At 37.6% G+C, this 17212-nt stretch overlaps 1 protein-coding gene across 3 annotated transcripts in view; it reads right to left on the bottom strand.

Annotated features, from left to right (window-relative positions):
- DGKB (diacylglycerol kinase beta) overlaps positions 1-17212 on the bottom strand; it is a 587707-nt gene that overhangs the window by 393129 nt on the left and 177366 nt on the right. For all 3 annotated transcript variants that reach the window (XM_074367408.1, XM_074367407.1, XM_074367409.1), the window contains exons 10-12: positions 16766-16854; positions 16568-16684; positions 6569-6667 (exon numbers count right to left, since the gene is read on the bottom strand). In XM_074367408.1, the coding sequence (XP_074223509.1) occupies positions 6569-6667; positions 16568-16684; positions 16766-16854 (305 nt within the window). The remainder of the gene's footprint in view (positions 1-6568; positions 6668-16567; positions 16685-16765; positions 16855-17212) is intronic.

Raw genomic sequence — 17212 nt, 5'->3', positions numbered from 1 at the left:
AAGAAAGAAACGAAGAAGGAAAGAAACGAAGAAAATGCAAAATAAATCTAACACCGCACATATTGTATATAAAAATAACATACACTGATATCAGTAATGATCTTAAAAATACTGTAATAGCACAGCCATAACAGTTATATGAAGAGTAGATACTTATATGTAATATAAACTCAAGCTTAAAGTAATCAACATTTTATAATCCCTATATTTTATCAACCTTACTAACATGTTGATACAGAAAATTAAGTAATTAACCTTTATTTAGAGAACACAGCCTTGCTTTTAAATTATATTATAAAATTATTATTTTATATACAGAGAAAGCTAAATTAAATCACAGTTAAGTATAATAGAAATAATTTTTATGATGATCTGCTTTCATTGTTCAAATAGAAAGTTTAAAAAGCTACTTTTTCATGAGACATCTCAAGTATTCATTTGTTGATAGTGGCAGAATTAATGAAATAAAAGCCTAACCCAAACTGAAGAATCATCGCAAAAACATATGTAATCAGAGACCCAGTTTGCCTCATCATTCAAAAAGTACATAAAATTTATAATGAACATAACACTATTTCATAGTTCTAGAGAAGTGGATCAAATTTACAGTTTCCACTATAAAATTACTCTAAGAATCAAAGGGACTCTACCCTAGTCTATTGATTTCTGTGACCTAACAAATTTATGTACTATCAAAAACAATTTTAAAAGTACTAAATGAGGCCATTATAGTAAAAAGAAATTTATGAACGGGATAGCAATGGAGTTACAGATTAGCACATAGAAATAAATAACATGTAAGCCAGCATCATAGTCACACTGGCATATAAATTTAATGCCATGCTTCTTAAAGATAGAAGATAAAATATGATAGTAATAAAACTCAGAGGGTCCAAAAGATAACATGAAACAGAGCTGAGAGGGATTTCTGCCACATAACGAAGGCATCTCCAACAATATACTTTTTTTGTTAAAACAAGGTGGCTTCATATGATTTTTTAAAAAGCTTTTCAATGCAGTTTGGTGACATAACGATGAGTCATTCCAAATTTAATTAAACAAATTGATGAATGACTAAAACAACATGGATCAAGTCTGCCTTAGGTTAGGGGGTAAAACTTAGAACATAAAAGAGAGGGTAAGTTGCAAGCTCATAAGGCTAAGTCTTATAAGAAATTATTATAATTTTTTGCATCGTCACTTTGACTGGGATTAGATAGCAGAGATTTCTGAGTGTGGCGATCCATAACAAGAATCAAGAATGCATTTTTGATGGAATCCAATAAAGACAGAACATCTGTTTGGACAATCAGTTGGTAAGGGTTAATGACCTTGTATAGGAATTAAGTTGCTGAGCAAGAGTCCTGACTTAGTAGAGCATTTATTCAGCGGTGGAATGAGGAAACACCTTCCAGAAATCTGTCTTTGGAAATGGTTCTGAATTGTCTTCAATACGGCAGTAAATGGACTATGGTTGTAATCTTTTTTTTTTTTTTTTTTGCTGTAAAATTATCAAAGAAAGCAGTAAAAATACTTCAACACAAAGAAAAAATCTTGATAAAGTTTAAGCAATGAAATTTTCTGATAGTATTATCAAAATATGCTAGAAACCACTTGCAATGCCAGAAATCAGTGGTTATATTTGATGCACAGAATCACTGATTACATTTCTATTTTAATTTCAGAGGTGTTGGTTTTAAGCCATTTTTTATGGCTGTAGGCACTATCAAGACAAATTCTCTGTGGAAGCCGTTGTTAGCGCATGCTTGTAAAAGCATGTCATCAGTGCACAGGAGATGCTTAGCTTGCTAATCTTCATAACAGGTGAGCACACAGCTATTGAACCATTAAAGTTAATAAGTGTTGAGGAGGGACTGAAGGCTGACAAGAGAGGTTCAGACATTTTTTTTTTTAATAAATAAAAATAACACCTGAAAAGCTGTTCTAAAATATAAGAGGACTGCTTCTATAGACCTTGACATGGAAGTACATCATTAAGATGCTTCGCCTAGGAATTAGGGACCCATAATGAGTTTATGTTGTTCATTCAGTAACCAATTCCTGACCACAGGGTCAAAGGGAAGGGACAGAAAACCTCAATAAGATTGTATGTCTTAAGTTCTCCATCTCATGTCTTCTAGAATGAACTGGAAAGGATATTGATGGCCACTTTGCAATAATTGAGTCTGAAACTCACCTGCTCTTCCTAGAGAACATTATCATGAGAAACTGAGACTTACATTTTGAACAAAGAAAACTGTTATTAAGGAATTAAAAAAACAAAGATCATTATTTGCGAGGACTAATGATTTTCTTTCAATGAAAGGTTACAATTTTACAGCAGGTGATGCAGTGTGAAATCATTCCTGGGAATGTTAATGAGAGTTCACAAATTGAAAAGCTTCAGAGCCCATCAGCTGAAGCGCATTAAGCAATTCTGTGTACAGAACAACTTTATTAACTTGTTTAAAGTTTTAGTATTTAAATAGTTAATGGGTTTAAGAGTCAATGTACTCATTCCATGATCAGAAAGTAACCTTTAATTTCTACCTAGCAAGGCAGTGGAAATTTTAACGCCAAGTGATTTAGGCTAATTTATTAACATGTACAAAACCACAAAGCTTTGGAAAGCAGGTGTAGTTAGAGAATTACAAGTGGTTTAAATCCTTGATTTCTAGTGTATAAGGTGGTGTGTGAGAGACTGGGTGGTTGAGTCAGCTAAAGAGCGTTGTTTCCCATGCTAGGTGGTTGGATTCAAAAAGGAATCACTAAAAAATAGTTTAAATATTTTTAAATACTTAAGCAGGAAAATACTGTATTTTTGAGAGTGGATCCAAGAAGCCTTGTGGAAGAGGCACAGAAAAGAAATGATGCCGTGGTCATGTTACTAGTACCAGGACATTTCTGGAGAACAACTTGTGGGTGACACATGGACAGCTACAACTGGACTGAAGAAAAGAGAAAGAATTAAGAACGTCAGAATCAGCTGCCTAAAAATTAATTTGATCTTCAAGATGATGCATCAATGATAATTATTAGGTTTCTAACTTGGGAATTGGGTATGAAGTTTCTACATAAGACAAATAGGAGAAGGCTTATATTGGGATTTGAAAAAAGGGCAGAAATGCTAAGTTCAGTGCCCATCTCTGGATTGCCACTTCACAGCCATGTGACAGGGGAAACTTAATCTCTCCGTTTCTGTTTCCTCACATGCAAAATAGGGATAGTTACAACATGCATCTTATGGAGTCACTGTGCTCATTCAATTAACTCATACACACCATCGCCAACAACTACAGCGCTTTCATAATCTCAGTTGCTACCTCACTCATTCTTGTAACTTGACACAAATAACCTTGATTGCAACAATCTTTAATTCCACTGTAATGCACAACATATTTTTCCTAACATCCCTTACTGTACCTCACTCATCACTGCCCTTACTTTGCATGTGTCCCGGCTTAAATTCCATGGCCAATCCTTGGAATCAGGCCCTTGCACACACCTTGCACACACCTTGCACACTTGCAATCTCTACTTCTTTGCTTCTCTCTCCTTTCATCGTATCGGGTGAAACCATCTCCATAAGGCTGGCCCTTGTCTACTCCTGGAGCTAGAACCTAACTGGAGAAATATGACTGAATATGACCAGAGAAATATACCCATCCAAGCTTAATGCTCTTGTTCTAAATTTACAGTTATTAAGAAGAGACTGCTCATTATTCCCAGCCAATCATATGGCATTCCCTTGATCCATGTGGCTCCCACTCTCTTAGGTGACCGCTGTGTAACTTCTTCCAGATCCTCAGAATCTTCATACCATCCTTCCTCTCAGCAATGACCAAGCTTCCTATTTCTCTAAGAAAATCTAAGTGTCATGTCTTTTTTTTCCCATAGTCATTCCCTCTACATATCTGTTAGATTGTTCTTTTAAAAATACGCCAGATCATTCTCTCTTTTGATCAAAGTCCTCTAATGGCTTTCAACTTCACAACTTCACAATAAAAGCTAAAGACTTTACAATGGCCTAAACTGCTCTACACACATGAAAATCTTAAGACATCTTTGGCCTTTTCTACTTTTGCTCTCTGCACAGACTCTGACCCAGCCACTAATTTCCTTGATGCCCTTCAGATACGTCAGGTTTCTCCAGCCTTTGAGCTTTTCCTTGTTCTCTTCTGGTGACTCCTCTGTCTACAAAGTTCTCTCCCCAGAGAGACACGGGGTGACCCCCTCATTTCTCAGCTCTTCATTCAACTATTTCTTTGGTAAACTGCCTCTTTTATAAATGCAATCCCAGCATTTCTTCTCTTTTCCTGCTTTAATTTTGTCCTTGAGTTTTTAAATACCGCCAGTGTTTTAATACAACCAGGTAGTAAATAATACATGTATTGCTCTGTGTGTTGCCTGTTTCACCCCACAGAATGAAAACTCTACAAAGGTGAAGATTTGATTTTGTTTTTTATTGTTTTTCCTTCTACTGATAAAACTATTTGGCACATACTAGGCACTCAAATACTTCTTGAGTGCATTAATATATTTAGCATAGTGGCTGGTGTAGTATATATGCTCAATAACTAAGAGTTATTGTTATCAAATATAATAATAATAATGTACTGGGCAACATGGAATATATAAGAACATGGAAGCTCCAGGTTGCAGCGTTACAACTTTCAGATTCAGAAGAGGAGGATGAACTTAATACACATTAACATGGTAATAAAATAAGACGAACAAACAAGATCCCACCGGGAAGAATGTTAATAGTGGAAAGCTGTGGCAGGTGAGGGGCGAGCATCGGGATGAGCTAACATAGGGCAGGCTGAAGTCCTAAAATCCAAGGAAGATATTAAAAGGAAGCATCCAGAGTAACAGAAGGAGAATCAGGAGAGTGTGGTTTAATGGGTCAATGAAAGGTAGACATTTGTGAAGGCTGAGGTGGTTAAGCGTGCCTAATACTTCAGAGCAGATAATACTAAGGAAAGGATGACATCATAAATGTTCAGCTACAAATCATAATTCAAACTGCAGGAAAATGTAATGATTGAAAATAAATGTTCAGAACCAACAGTGTCTACAAAAGCAATAAAAGAGTTGGCAAGATCAGTAGAAGATAAGACGTTCATTTAACACGTGCTCTTTACCTTTGATTCTTTTGAAGAAAGAAAGGAGGGAATAATAAAAAAATCCATCTCATGTTTGACCTTGTATGACCAGAGGCTGTGACAAAAGTGAGCCAAAGAAACACTCCCTCCGCTCACTGAATTAAGCAGGCTTTTACCCAGATGGGTGGATAATAGAATGACATCATCAATTTCTTCCTCAACTTAAAAAATCTAAAATCAAGGGTACAACTCAACCAATAAAATGACTGAATTTTTTAAACCGAATGAAAATATATAAAAATTTTACAAGTCCTTTCTCTTTAAGAGAATATTCCAAAAGAATAAAAATCATACCAAATTCAACTAAAAAGTCAAGTATTTTAATAAGGCTCTCATTATTTTTAATCAACCTTATTTACTATAGGATATCTAATAAATCAGACATGAAGAAAGAAAATTTACAATAAGTTACTGCTATCCTCAGCAACATGCAGGTATTTTCCTTTGCTCTATATTTGTAGATTGAGAAAATGAAGAGTTTTAAATATTTTTTTCACTAAAGGCATTTAAAATACAAACAATATTTTACAGATAATTACAAAATGAATCATAAGTGGGTGCGAACTGAGTAATTTGATTAATTTCTAAGTTGACCTTTAGAAAAGTATTTATCTAGCATTTCTTAGTTGTTGTACTTTAATTCTATAAACCTGAAGTTCCAAGCTGCTTAAATTCCATGTTGTTTTTAAAAATGAGAACTGCGTTACGGATATAAAACAGTTTGCTTTGTAAGATAACTGTTTCACTTTAGAAACAAATTGGATTTTTGAAATGTAATATGAGTATCATCTCTGAATGCCTGCTTCTCTTTCTATCAAAATGTGTTCTTTTCAGGGTTACCTTACTTATGCCTACTTATGCATTTTTCACCTGTATATTTATTGAATCAAGTAATTATTTTGCAGGTCGTTAAATTTATTCTCCACGAACAACAAGAAACAAATGCACCTAATGGCAGTGCACAGCTTTCTTCAAGCTACGTGTTCTCTTTCTAAGTAGCCGCTGACTCAGAATGAGAGACCTCCACATTGCAGATGTATTTTGTGCGTTTCCAGCAAAATTGCCCATAAGAGTAACTTCATTATTCTGGGAAGCTAGATCTATAAAACATGTAAAATGTGGAAGTGTTCTGCCTGTACAATTTCTGGTAAGTACCACATGACTAAGTGATAAAACCTGAGTCAGCGTTGGTTAGAGCATACCTTACTAAGACGTTTATTGTGCCACGAAGGAAAAAGGAAGTACAGTGGGCAGAGGGGTCCTGTCTGCAGTAATGAGGTATTTTACATCTATAGAGTCCTGCCTCGATAGAAAATGATCTCTGGAAGCATCTAGTGGCAGCGTGCACCAGTTGGCCCTAGAAGCCCCCAGTGATTGCAGAATGATGAGAAGGAGAAACTCACCAGCACCACCGGACAGATTGTTGTGGGTGGTAAAATATGGTCCTTCAAAGGTCCGCAGTCACATTCAGGTTTTAGATGAGAAGCACATTTGTTATGCAGCTATGAAAGGAGAAAGAGGACACTATCAGATGTGCAGGACAACAGCAAGCACGAGGCCGACAACACTTCTACTGAGATAGAGCAGATACATTATAAGTATTCCAAGAACAAGCAAACAACATCATAAAGGGATTCGCAGTACACTTGCTCTGGTACAGTCTGCCTTTAATAACTGTTCATCAACGCCTGTAGCCCAGCCTATGCATTTTCTAATTCTCAGAAGTGTTTGTATTAAAAATGTGCTTTAGGTTTTCCACCCAAAAATCTGCTTTCTTTGACAAGCACACATTATGGTCTATTACAGCCCTTATTTTGCTTAACTGTTAGTGTGATCTTGAAAACACTGTGCACTGCGGATGCTTTTTTTTTTTTTTTTTGACCCTCCTGTTTTCTCAAAGTCATTCCAAAGTGCACAGCTCAGTATGGGGCATAATTGATCCCATCATTAGTTTTAACTTTGTAATTCAATATGTAAATGTAACCAGAGATTCATCTCAGTAGGAGCAGGATATAAATATAAGAAGATGATTACGATGAGAAAAATTTATCTTTATATTGTATTTATCAGCTCTACATTTAGCATAGAATCATATAACATGTTAATTTAGTTTCCAGCATGTATGGACCCAAACTGTTATTTTTATCAACCTTGGTGTTACAACATAGTGCATTAAATAGTGATTTTTTTTAATTGAGTGATAGTTCTTGAAAGTATACAGAATTGCTAAAGTAGTAGTTGTTTCAAGGCATCTAGGGATTTCTCTGTCCTCTACTCTGTATCAATTTAATATGAAATACTCACACTTTAGGCAAATTATACATGTTAATAAAATAACAGGTCTTGTTCAAAACCAAAAAGGAGTTGCTTCATTTTTCAGTTTTGAACCCAAAGGCACCCCGTTTAAGTCATGGTTATATTAATTTCCACAACAGACCTACCTTCGTAACAGTTAATTAGCAACCAAGCATAGGAGTCTAAGAAGTGTTGATCTACCACCACGATCTACCATGGTAGATCACCACCACAGAAGAGGTATTTCTGTTGTCCTTGAATCTGAAACGTCTATCATAGTAATGCCCTGTCTTGGAGTGAAGGCTACATGTACTGTAATTAATGCACATTGGGCCACATTACGTGAAATAAAAGTCCCTTTCCACATTCATCCATAATTAGCAGCCTGGCTTCTCAGTGGCACGTAAACTCCTTTTAACCAGTGTTTGAATCTGATCAGGCCCTGCAGCTCTTTCTCAAGAGGCAAAAGGTATTGAAGATAAAGAGGTAGTTGAAGCCACATGCAAAACAGAACCAAACTAAGGGACATCGTTTCACAAATGAACATGCATCATTTCCTCAAAACAAAGTTAGTGACCGGTTTCCATATATTATCAATTTATTGGACTTCTCAATTTTCTTAGAATAAATTTTAGATTTAGACATATGGGCTACCAAGCGTTGTAGGTTAAATTGGATCTTTCCCCAGTGGAAATCCTAACTCCTGGTACCTGCAAAGATGAACTAATTCAGAAGTAAGACCTTTGTAGGTGTATTAAAGTTCAGATGAAGTTATACTGAATTAGGCTGGGCCCTAATCCAATGACTGGTTTCCTTACCAGAAGAGAAAATCTAGACATAAAAAGACAGACCTGGAGGGGAGAAGGCCCAGTGACAGCAGAGGCAGAGATTTGGTGCTAGAACCTCAAACGGAGGAGCTCCAAGGATTGTTGGCCACCACTAGACACAAGAAGAAGCAAGGGAGGACTCTTCCTGACAGTGCTCAGAGGGAGCACAGCCCTGCTGCCATCTTGATCTCAGGTTTCTAGCCTCTAGAACTAAGCGAGAATAAATCTCCTTTCTCATTTTGTGGTATTTTGTTACCCACCCTAGGAAATGCATATACAGGTCACTCTGAAAACTGAAACAAAATCAAACACAAACTGTGTGTGTTAAGGCTCTTTTGTCCTTTGGTGTCACAGAGAAAAAGCTTTGGCTTTTTGATCCTGTACAACTAGTCTAAAACTGACAATGCAAGCCAGAAAGAAAGAGAAAATTCCAAACGATATCAATCATACGTGGAATCTTAAAAAAAACAAACAAATAAAAAAAAGGACACTAATGAACTCACCTACAAAACAGAAACAGACTCGCAGACATAGTAAACAATCTTATGGTTACCAGGGGAAAGGGAGTCGGAAGGGATACATTTGGGAGTTTGAGATTTACAAATGTTAGCCACTATATATAAAAATAGATTTAAAAAAAAAGTTTCTTCTATATAGTCCAGTAAACTATGTTCAATATCTTGTAATAAACTTTAATGAAAAAAATGTGAAAATGAATATATGTATATGCATGACTGGGACATTGTGCTATAACCAGAAATTGACACATTGTAACTGATGGTACTTCAATAAAAAAATAATTTAAAAATTAAAAAATAAAGGACACAGGCTAATCAATCATAATGAAAAAAAAAAAATGACAATGCAAGACTCTAAGAAGCCACCACAAAGAAAGAGATCCCAGATAAAAATTCTGTGTGTACCAAGCGAGAAAGTACTACATTTTCACTTTTGACTGTGGTTTGCAAAGCTTCACATGTGACTCTGAAGGACAGAGAGGCGGGGCATGCTGAACTGTTCTGCCTGCACTGATCATAGATACACAGTCTGGGGGTCTCAGCCTCCTCCAGGCCTCCATTTCAGGTTTTTCTAACCATCTGAAACTGATAGGGTAAGGGATGGCTCCCCTCTCTCTATCATCATTTGAGGGTTACCAGATATAAGAAAAGATAATAGAAATGAATTTAATGACAGCTTTTTGGCATTCAGGCTAGTTTTCCAGCCAAAAAGAAGGAATCGAGGACTCAGGTAGAATCACGCAATTGATAAGCTGAACAGAATGTGTTGTGCAAAGGGGTAACTCTTCATATTGGCGTTCGAGGGTTTCAGAGCCGAGCAAAAAAACCAGCATGGGATTTTCCAGTGGGATCGCCACATGGTCCATATCCCTGAGTTTTCTCTAAGGAGCTGCAAGGCAGAGTGTTGCCAGAACAGGAGCCTGTAGCAAGGTCTACAAGAAGGCCGGTAACCATATCATCATCAGGGAAACAGTGCAACACGCAGTGCAAGAACATTATCCTCCCCAAGAAGGCTGTAAAATGTGCAAGGGTACCTTGTACTCTTATTAAGTCTGGAATCTGGCAACTGCTAAACATATCTGGGTATCCATCGACATCATGACATCATTAGTAGCCAGGTGCATCAAAGCTGAGGACACCATGTTGGAAAATAGTGGTCATTCCACAATTTGTATAGCAGGTGTAGTTTATTCTCAGAGACAAACTTGAGGACAAAATACAAAATGTGAAAGCCAATGAGAAAATGCTTATGGTTCCCAGGACTGCTTATCATGATTAAAAGTGAACATCATGTTGGCTATGAAACTAAAACTTCTGTTAAAAAACAGTCTATTTTTTTTAAAAAGACAGCAAATGTCAACAAAAGAAAAACCATGTAAAAGAATTTAAAACCACTGCCCCACAAAACTATCTTATGTTACTGGTAATGTTCTGTTTCCTGACCAGGTGCTGGATACATGGGGTGTTCATTTGTGAAAAATTTATTGAGCTCTACCCTTAGGAAACTTACACTTTTCTGCATGTATGTTATTTTCAACAAAACTGTAAAAAGGAAAAAAAAAGGAACATAATCAGCAATTTTAAAAAGTTGCTTAAACTTGTCACTATGATATTTTACAAAAAAAAAAAAGAGCTATCCGAGTCTTTCTCGGTGTCAATAAGATACTGAAGTCCAACAATTGTCTCGAAGAGAAGTAAGCTAGAATATTAATGAATTCTGTCTCTTAAATAAAATGGCCAAGGGAGTCCAGAGAAAAGAAATCAATTGTTCCCTTTTGAAAAATATTTTTATTTTTGTTCAGTTATTTTTGCATTTCTAAAGAGTAAGGCATAGAAATCCTGAGGTCATTATTTTATCATACGTTTAGAAACTTCCATTCATGTTAAGGGAATCAGTCCCGTATCGAGGAAATTCATAAAATATGAACCAGCTATTCCTAGAAGTGAATTAAACACTTGGAAATAATTTCAGAGTTTATGACAATTTCCAAGCACCTAATTTAGAGCCAGATCTATGTTTATTGAAAAAAGCTGTCTCAATTGAGGAAGAAAAAGAAAATGTGTGAATGTGTGTGTGTGCATGTATGTGTGTGTGTGCGCGCTTATGGGATGGAGTTGAGAAGAGTGAGGTTATTGTACTGAAAAGAAAGCAGTGGCATCTAACAAGTCAGAGGAGGAAAAATAGACAATAAATTTTCATGGGAATTTCGAGGAATAAAGAGAAATAAGTCATTTTTCTGGAGAAAAATGAAGACCTGATTTAGAGGAATATTAGTCGATTTATAAATTCTTTTGTCTCTAACATTTTGCTGTTTCAGGTGCTGTCAATGCTGGCACTTGCTGAAGCATAAACCTTTCTTTTGCAAAGGCATTGGAAACCTTTGAACATTATTGTTAGGAGCTTATGATTTTAATTAAAGTAGTAGCCCTACATGATACCGAAAGTAAATAATTCATAGCCATCATATAGGCTTTCTTTTGCCAAACTCAACTGAAACACGTCACCTTCCTATCCTGGAGGGTCCTGCCTGACCAGGGACATTTTACCACAACTAGGAACAAATGATAACATGTTTTAAATGGAACGTCAAGAAAACACGTTCATGGCAGGAATGAGCAGGTACAAATAGTGGGATCTTAAGGATCAGGGAATGTAAGCGAGTGGAGAAAGAGAGAACCAATGAAGATACCCAGCCCTATTGACCGAATGATAAAACACAGCGAAGTGGCTGCCTAAATGTTAGAAGATAGTTTATATTGTTCTTACTTAGAATTTTTCTATTTTTTTTCTTTTTTTTTTTAATTGATGTATAATCAGTTTACAATGTCGTGTCAGTTTCTGGTGTACAGCATAATAGTTCAGTCATATATACATGCACACATACACACATACATAATACATACGTACGTACCTATACTCATTTTTATATTCTTTTTCATTATAGGTCTCTATAAGACATTGAATATGGTTCCCTGTGCTATAAAGTATATAAACTTGCTGTTTATCTATTTTATATATAGTAGTTAGTATCTGCAAATCTCAAACTCCCAATTTATTCCTTGGTTTTTCTGGTTTTATCAAATGGCTAGATTTGCAAAAGGAGATAAAACTCAGTTCTAAGAGCCTAACTTTATATCTACAAGATGGCAAAACAGTGCAATATCAAGAAGCCAGAAATACTGACTAAAAAGGGGTGTTGACTTTGTTTTAATCTTTAAGTATTCATCTATGCTTGTAAATCTGATGCAGATTTGAGTATCACAGAATGATTAAAAACAATTTAAATCATGCATTTAAAATTCACTATTGAGCAGGAAGAATAGTATATCAGTCATTAAGGTGAAATTATTGAGGACCGCCTCTAAACTCAACACTCCATCAAGAATTTAGGAAAAAATGTGTACACTGGACTCGGAGCTGAATAAAAATGTCATCTAGCAGTGTAGACCATGTGAGCATGTAGACAGGACACTGCTGGACAGCATTCCCATCCTTCCTTTGGTGTGGAGTAACAGAAGAGAAAGTATCCCAAAAAAGGAAATATTAGTGTCAAGGAAAATTTCAAGGAAGATATGGAACTTAATTTGGTTCTTGCGGTGTAGTTAGAATTTAAGGTGGGTGCACTCAAGGCACTAAGAAGGAGTAAAACAACAGGAAAGAAGCATGACTGTCCCAGCGGCCGGCCAAGAGATGCACACGGCTGCAGTGGGGGCTGGGCACAGAGGGGGGTGTTACACATGTCGTGTGCTCAGGTTTGGGTCTGGTACTTGGGGAACTGAAAACTAGATCGAGGTAGGATGCAGTGAAGGCTGCATTTATCACCACAGAACTATTACAGGTTGCTGAAGGTGGCATATGATAACAAACTAGTATTTTCAGAAGATGATTCTGGAGGTGGGTTACAGCCTGCGTTATAGGAAAAGTACCTTCTGTCAGGGACATGAGCCAAGAGCTCTGCCTCTAATCTAGTTAAGAGGTGCTAAGAGCTTGCACTTGGGCTGTGAATGGTGAAGACAAAAACTCAAATCTGAGGGAGATATTTTAAGGAGGATGGTAGATTGAATATGTGGGATGAAGGTGAAAGACAAGGATGAAAGAAATTGCTTTCGAACTCTAGTTCCAATGACTGCAAGCCATGCAAAGCAAGCATTCCATGTCTGATAGAAAAGAGAGGGTGGAAAGAGCTGTTCTTTGTGAATATAAATCAATCAGCTCTATCTAGGATTCAGTGATATGCAGGACCACATGGTTCTGGATGCTTTTAGAACACCCAGGTGCTATTCTTAGATGAGGCAACTACAGATCATTCCAGAAGTGAGAGAGGGATGGCATGAGCGATATTCATGGAGTGCCCTCTGTGAGCCAGGGGTGCGGTTTTGTGCCCCCATGTGACATTTTACCTAGCCTTCACTATAGTAATAAATGTCAATGACTGAGCACTGTTACGTATGAGGTCCTGCACTAAACATATCTAGACAGATTTTTTAAATTAATTTAATTCTTATAATAATCCTACAAGATAGATAACATTAAGCCCATTCTACAAATGAGGAAACTGGCCAACGCTTTTTACATACCGGGCCAATGAATGCACAGCTACCAGACTAGTTGTTGGACAGAGAGATTCTTAAGAATCTGCTCATTCTTGGGGGGAGGGTATAGCTCAGTGGTAGAGGGCATGCTTAGCATTCACGAGGTCCTGGGTTCAATACCCATTGCCTCCTTTAAAAAAAAAAAAATCTAATCAATCTAACTTATCAGACTCAAGCCATTTCCAGAAGTCACACGTATAAAGGAAGTGATGGCATTTGGGAAACCAGTGAAACAAAGACAGGTTGCATTCTCTTTGTTTCTCTCTGCAACCTGTTCCTCATGGACTCTGTTTAGATGGGCTTTCCTAAAGCCCAGCACTGATGGTGCCGCAGATTCCACCACCTTCACTTCTGCTAGCTCTTTGCTATATTAATAGCACTTTCCAAGAAGCATAAGGACATAAGAAAGCAGAGTCAGTCTGTTTAAAGGCAACCAGTAGTGTAGGGGAGTGTCAGTCAAGAGTAGGACAACTTTATACTAAAATTTTCATACAATGGTTCAAGAAGAAAGTAGAGATTATACCAAATATGCAACTGTTCTGAGGGAAATATATTCTGTTTAACCCAGACACACAATCAGTACATCTATAAATGAATTCTTATGGCTGCTCAGCATTAACAATCCCAAAGTGCACAGAGGCTGAGGTTACTTTTGAGAAGGCTATATATATTTTTATCTGGATACATAAGGACTTTTTGAAAGATTTCAAGTCTTGTTCCATGAACCCAACACCTAGAGGACCCCTGGAGATGATGGTTTACAGCAAAACGGTGGAAGTCAGCCAGAAGCTGGGAGAGCGGAGCGAGAGGGCAGCCACTTTCCCCTGATCTGCTCCCTGGTGAGTCTGCATCCTGAGCAGAACTTGGGACTTAGAGGCATTTACCGTTTATATTGTGCTTTGCCATAGTGACAAATAGAGTCATCTTCGTGTATACATTTACCCTTCGTTAGGAATAAGATTTTAGTGGCATGTGGTCTGAACTGAATTAGACATGAAATCCTTGGATTTCAAAAAGCATAGTTTATTCAGAGGCGGCACCTTCCATCCTATAAAAGGAAGGGCCTAATTTCCTACAAGTCTTGGGTCAAGGATCAAGACCAAATAGAAATGTGTCACTGAAGAGTGCTTGGGCTAGAAATGCAGATTTTGGAGTCACAATGAGAGGAACTGCTAAAACAAAAGAAAGAAAACAAGAAAAACAAAATGAAACATAAGGGAAGAAAAACATTTCAGGATGTTCTGAGTATCTGTATGAGTCCATCAGCAATGGTAACTTTGAGGAGAGTGATTCCCAAAGAATGAAAAGGGCAGAAGACATACTCCATAGAGATCAAATGGGGAAAGGAAGAGAGGAGTCAAAGAAAGTTCTAGAATCTCTAAAAGCTATTGTATTAGGAAGGCAGAAATGTATATTTTAGACTCTTCAGACACTAAATACTAAATTGTTTCCTTTTTCAAGAAATAAAAAAGGAAAGAAAAATAACAAATCTAAGCATTACATTTGAAATACATGAAGGATGAGAAAATAACCTGAAAATCAAGAGATAATTTTGATATTCTCTAATTTCACTTTATGTTAAAGTAAAGATGTAACAAATGAAAGGTGTACTTTGTGGGGAAAGTAAGAGGAAAAGGCTCCTACAAGATCTGAAACAAAAACTAAATTTTTATAAATGCTTAGCAAGAAAAAAAGAAAACTAATACTTTTTAACATGCACAAATTTCTTACAAAATGAAATAGTTGTGGCCTTCTTAAAACTGAGAACTCAATATGTTTAGGTAGTTCATATGTGTAATTTAAATCATTGTTAGACATTTTATTGTAATAACCAAACACTTCAAATAATAAAACTGTCTTTCATAATTGAGGAAATTTCAAGTGTAAATATAATTTCACCGAGGAATAGCTGAAAATGATTGAAGAAAATGAGTTCATTTAAAAAAAGTACTTAATTGTACTTTTCAAATGCAAGTCACAGTTTGTTTTTCTCATTATACTCTGTGTGTGTGTGTGTGTGTGTGTGTGTGTGTGTGTGTGTAAAGAAAGTTTTTTAAACGGTGTGTGTGGTGGGAGGGGTACTGAGGGGCACTACAGAGAAACTTATTTGCTTCACTCAAACAGCGCTCCCTACTGTTTCATTCTCACAAAAGCAAGAACAATTTGTCCTATTAACAAGATGAGTCATACAGGAGTTGTAAAAAGAAAACAAAACCAAAAGGGGAAAAAAATTCAGCCCTTTAAAGGTTTTTGTATAAAAATGTAAAAAAAAAAAAAAAATAGCTATTCTTGAAAATGTGTATTCTAATTAAGTTCCAGAAATACAACATGAAACACTAGAGGTACCATCTAACAACTGCATTTATTCCAGAAGTTATCTGAAGCACCTGTGACAATCATGCGAGCCAGGTGGGATGCTAAAGTCACCCAGGGAAGGCCAAGTGATCCCTTCTTATCAGGACTGTCAATGCCCTGAGTAGGAAGAGTTTATGTCCATACCTCTCATGCCTCACTTTATGATTTAACTAAAGGAGCAAGGCAACAACATGTGGTGAGGAAGAGTAAAGAGAGTTTTTAGGAAGCCTCAAGAATTGAAATATGGACCCTCTTGCATCTCTACCTAGCCACGTGGTCACCGACGATGTGTTTAGATTTCCTTGCTCTTAGTATCTTCACTATAAAATTAAGTCTTTGGACCATATTATTCTTTTTTTTTTCCCCCTCTTTAAGCTCAGAGATTCTGTGATCAAAATAAATTTACAACACGTGCAATAGAAAACTCTACCAAAATAGTGCTGTGGGGCGGAGGGGTAGCGGAGCCCACCCGCGTCAGCACCACAGGCTCACTGCGCGCCTCCAGTCACGGAGTCGGCCTGCCTCCCCGGCAAGTCCCAGGACGCCACAGCGCCCGGTCTGAAAGCCTCATGGCAGTGCAATCTCTGAGGCTGTCACCAGCTCCAGAACTCCGGCTTCTATGAGGACAAATCTGACTCTGACCCTTATCCCACTGGCAGCCACAGATGAGAGAAGAAGCCTCCATGATTCTGTGCTAGCCTGGACTCAGTCTAAAATTCAGGCCGCCCTTCTGCGCTGGGGCTCTCGGAGAACACGGGCTACGCTGACTTCACTGTGCATGAAGGCCGGAGGTGCCTCCTCCGCCGTTACTCACTGTGATCTGACACCACACACAGTGCAGTCCTGTCAGGCCCTGGTAACACTTCACCGTTTTGTGGCACTTGTCACACTTGGTCGGGCAGTTGCCTTCAACCCAGTAATGATGCATCACCTAGAACAGGACAAGAGCGCCGCGGTCAGAGGGGACATCCGTCCACACCCCCCTCAGAGCGCAAGCATGCCGCACACTTACGTCCGTGTTCTTCTTGGACTTCACGTAAGTCTTGATGCAAGAAGGAGGCGCTCTGGCCACGCAGCGCTCGTGGACCGTGTACTTGCAAACTGAAAGGAAACAGGTACACAAGTTGCGAGTTAATCCCGGTCCTGACTGCAGTTTTACAGAGAAAGAATGACGTTAACAGAAGCTCATCTTGTCTCCACTAGTCCCTAATCAATCCCATCAGCCACATCAAGGGAAAGTCCAGGTCGACTGTTTGGACCGTGGAATACAAAAGCCAATTAGCACAGGAAATATTATGCATGTGAAAAACCAAGGCTCCTCTGTCACGGCAGAGCAGGAAATGCTTGATTAAATCAGGCCCCACTCAAATTTTTCACAATAATTCCCAGATGACAAAAATATTAAAGACAAATTGATGACTGCCAAATGGCTGGGTGTCATTTGCTAGAAGGAAGAGAT

Source organism: Camelus bactrianus, chromosome 7 (genome assembly GCF_048773025.1).
Source record: "Camelus bactrianus isolate YW-2024 breed Bactrian camel chromosome 7, ASM4877302v1, whole genome shotgun sequence".
In the NCBI taxonomy this organism is placed as follows: Eukaryota; Metazoa; Chordata; class Mammalia; order Artiodactyla; family Camelidae; genus Camelus; species Camelus bactrianus.
The sequence above is the reverse complement of the archived record's forward strand: the minus strand, read 5'-3'. Positions and strand labels throughout refer to the sequence as shown.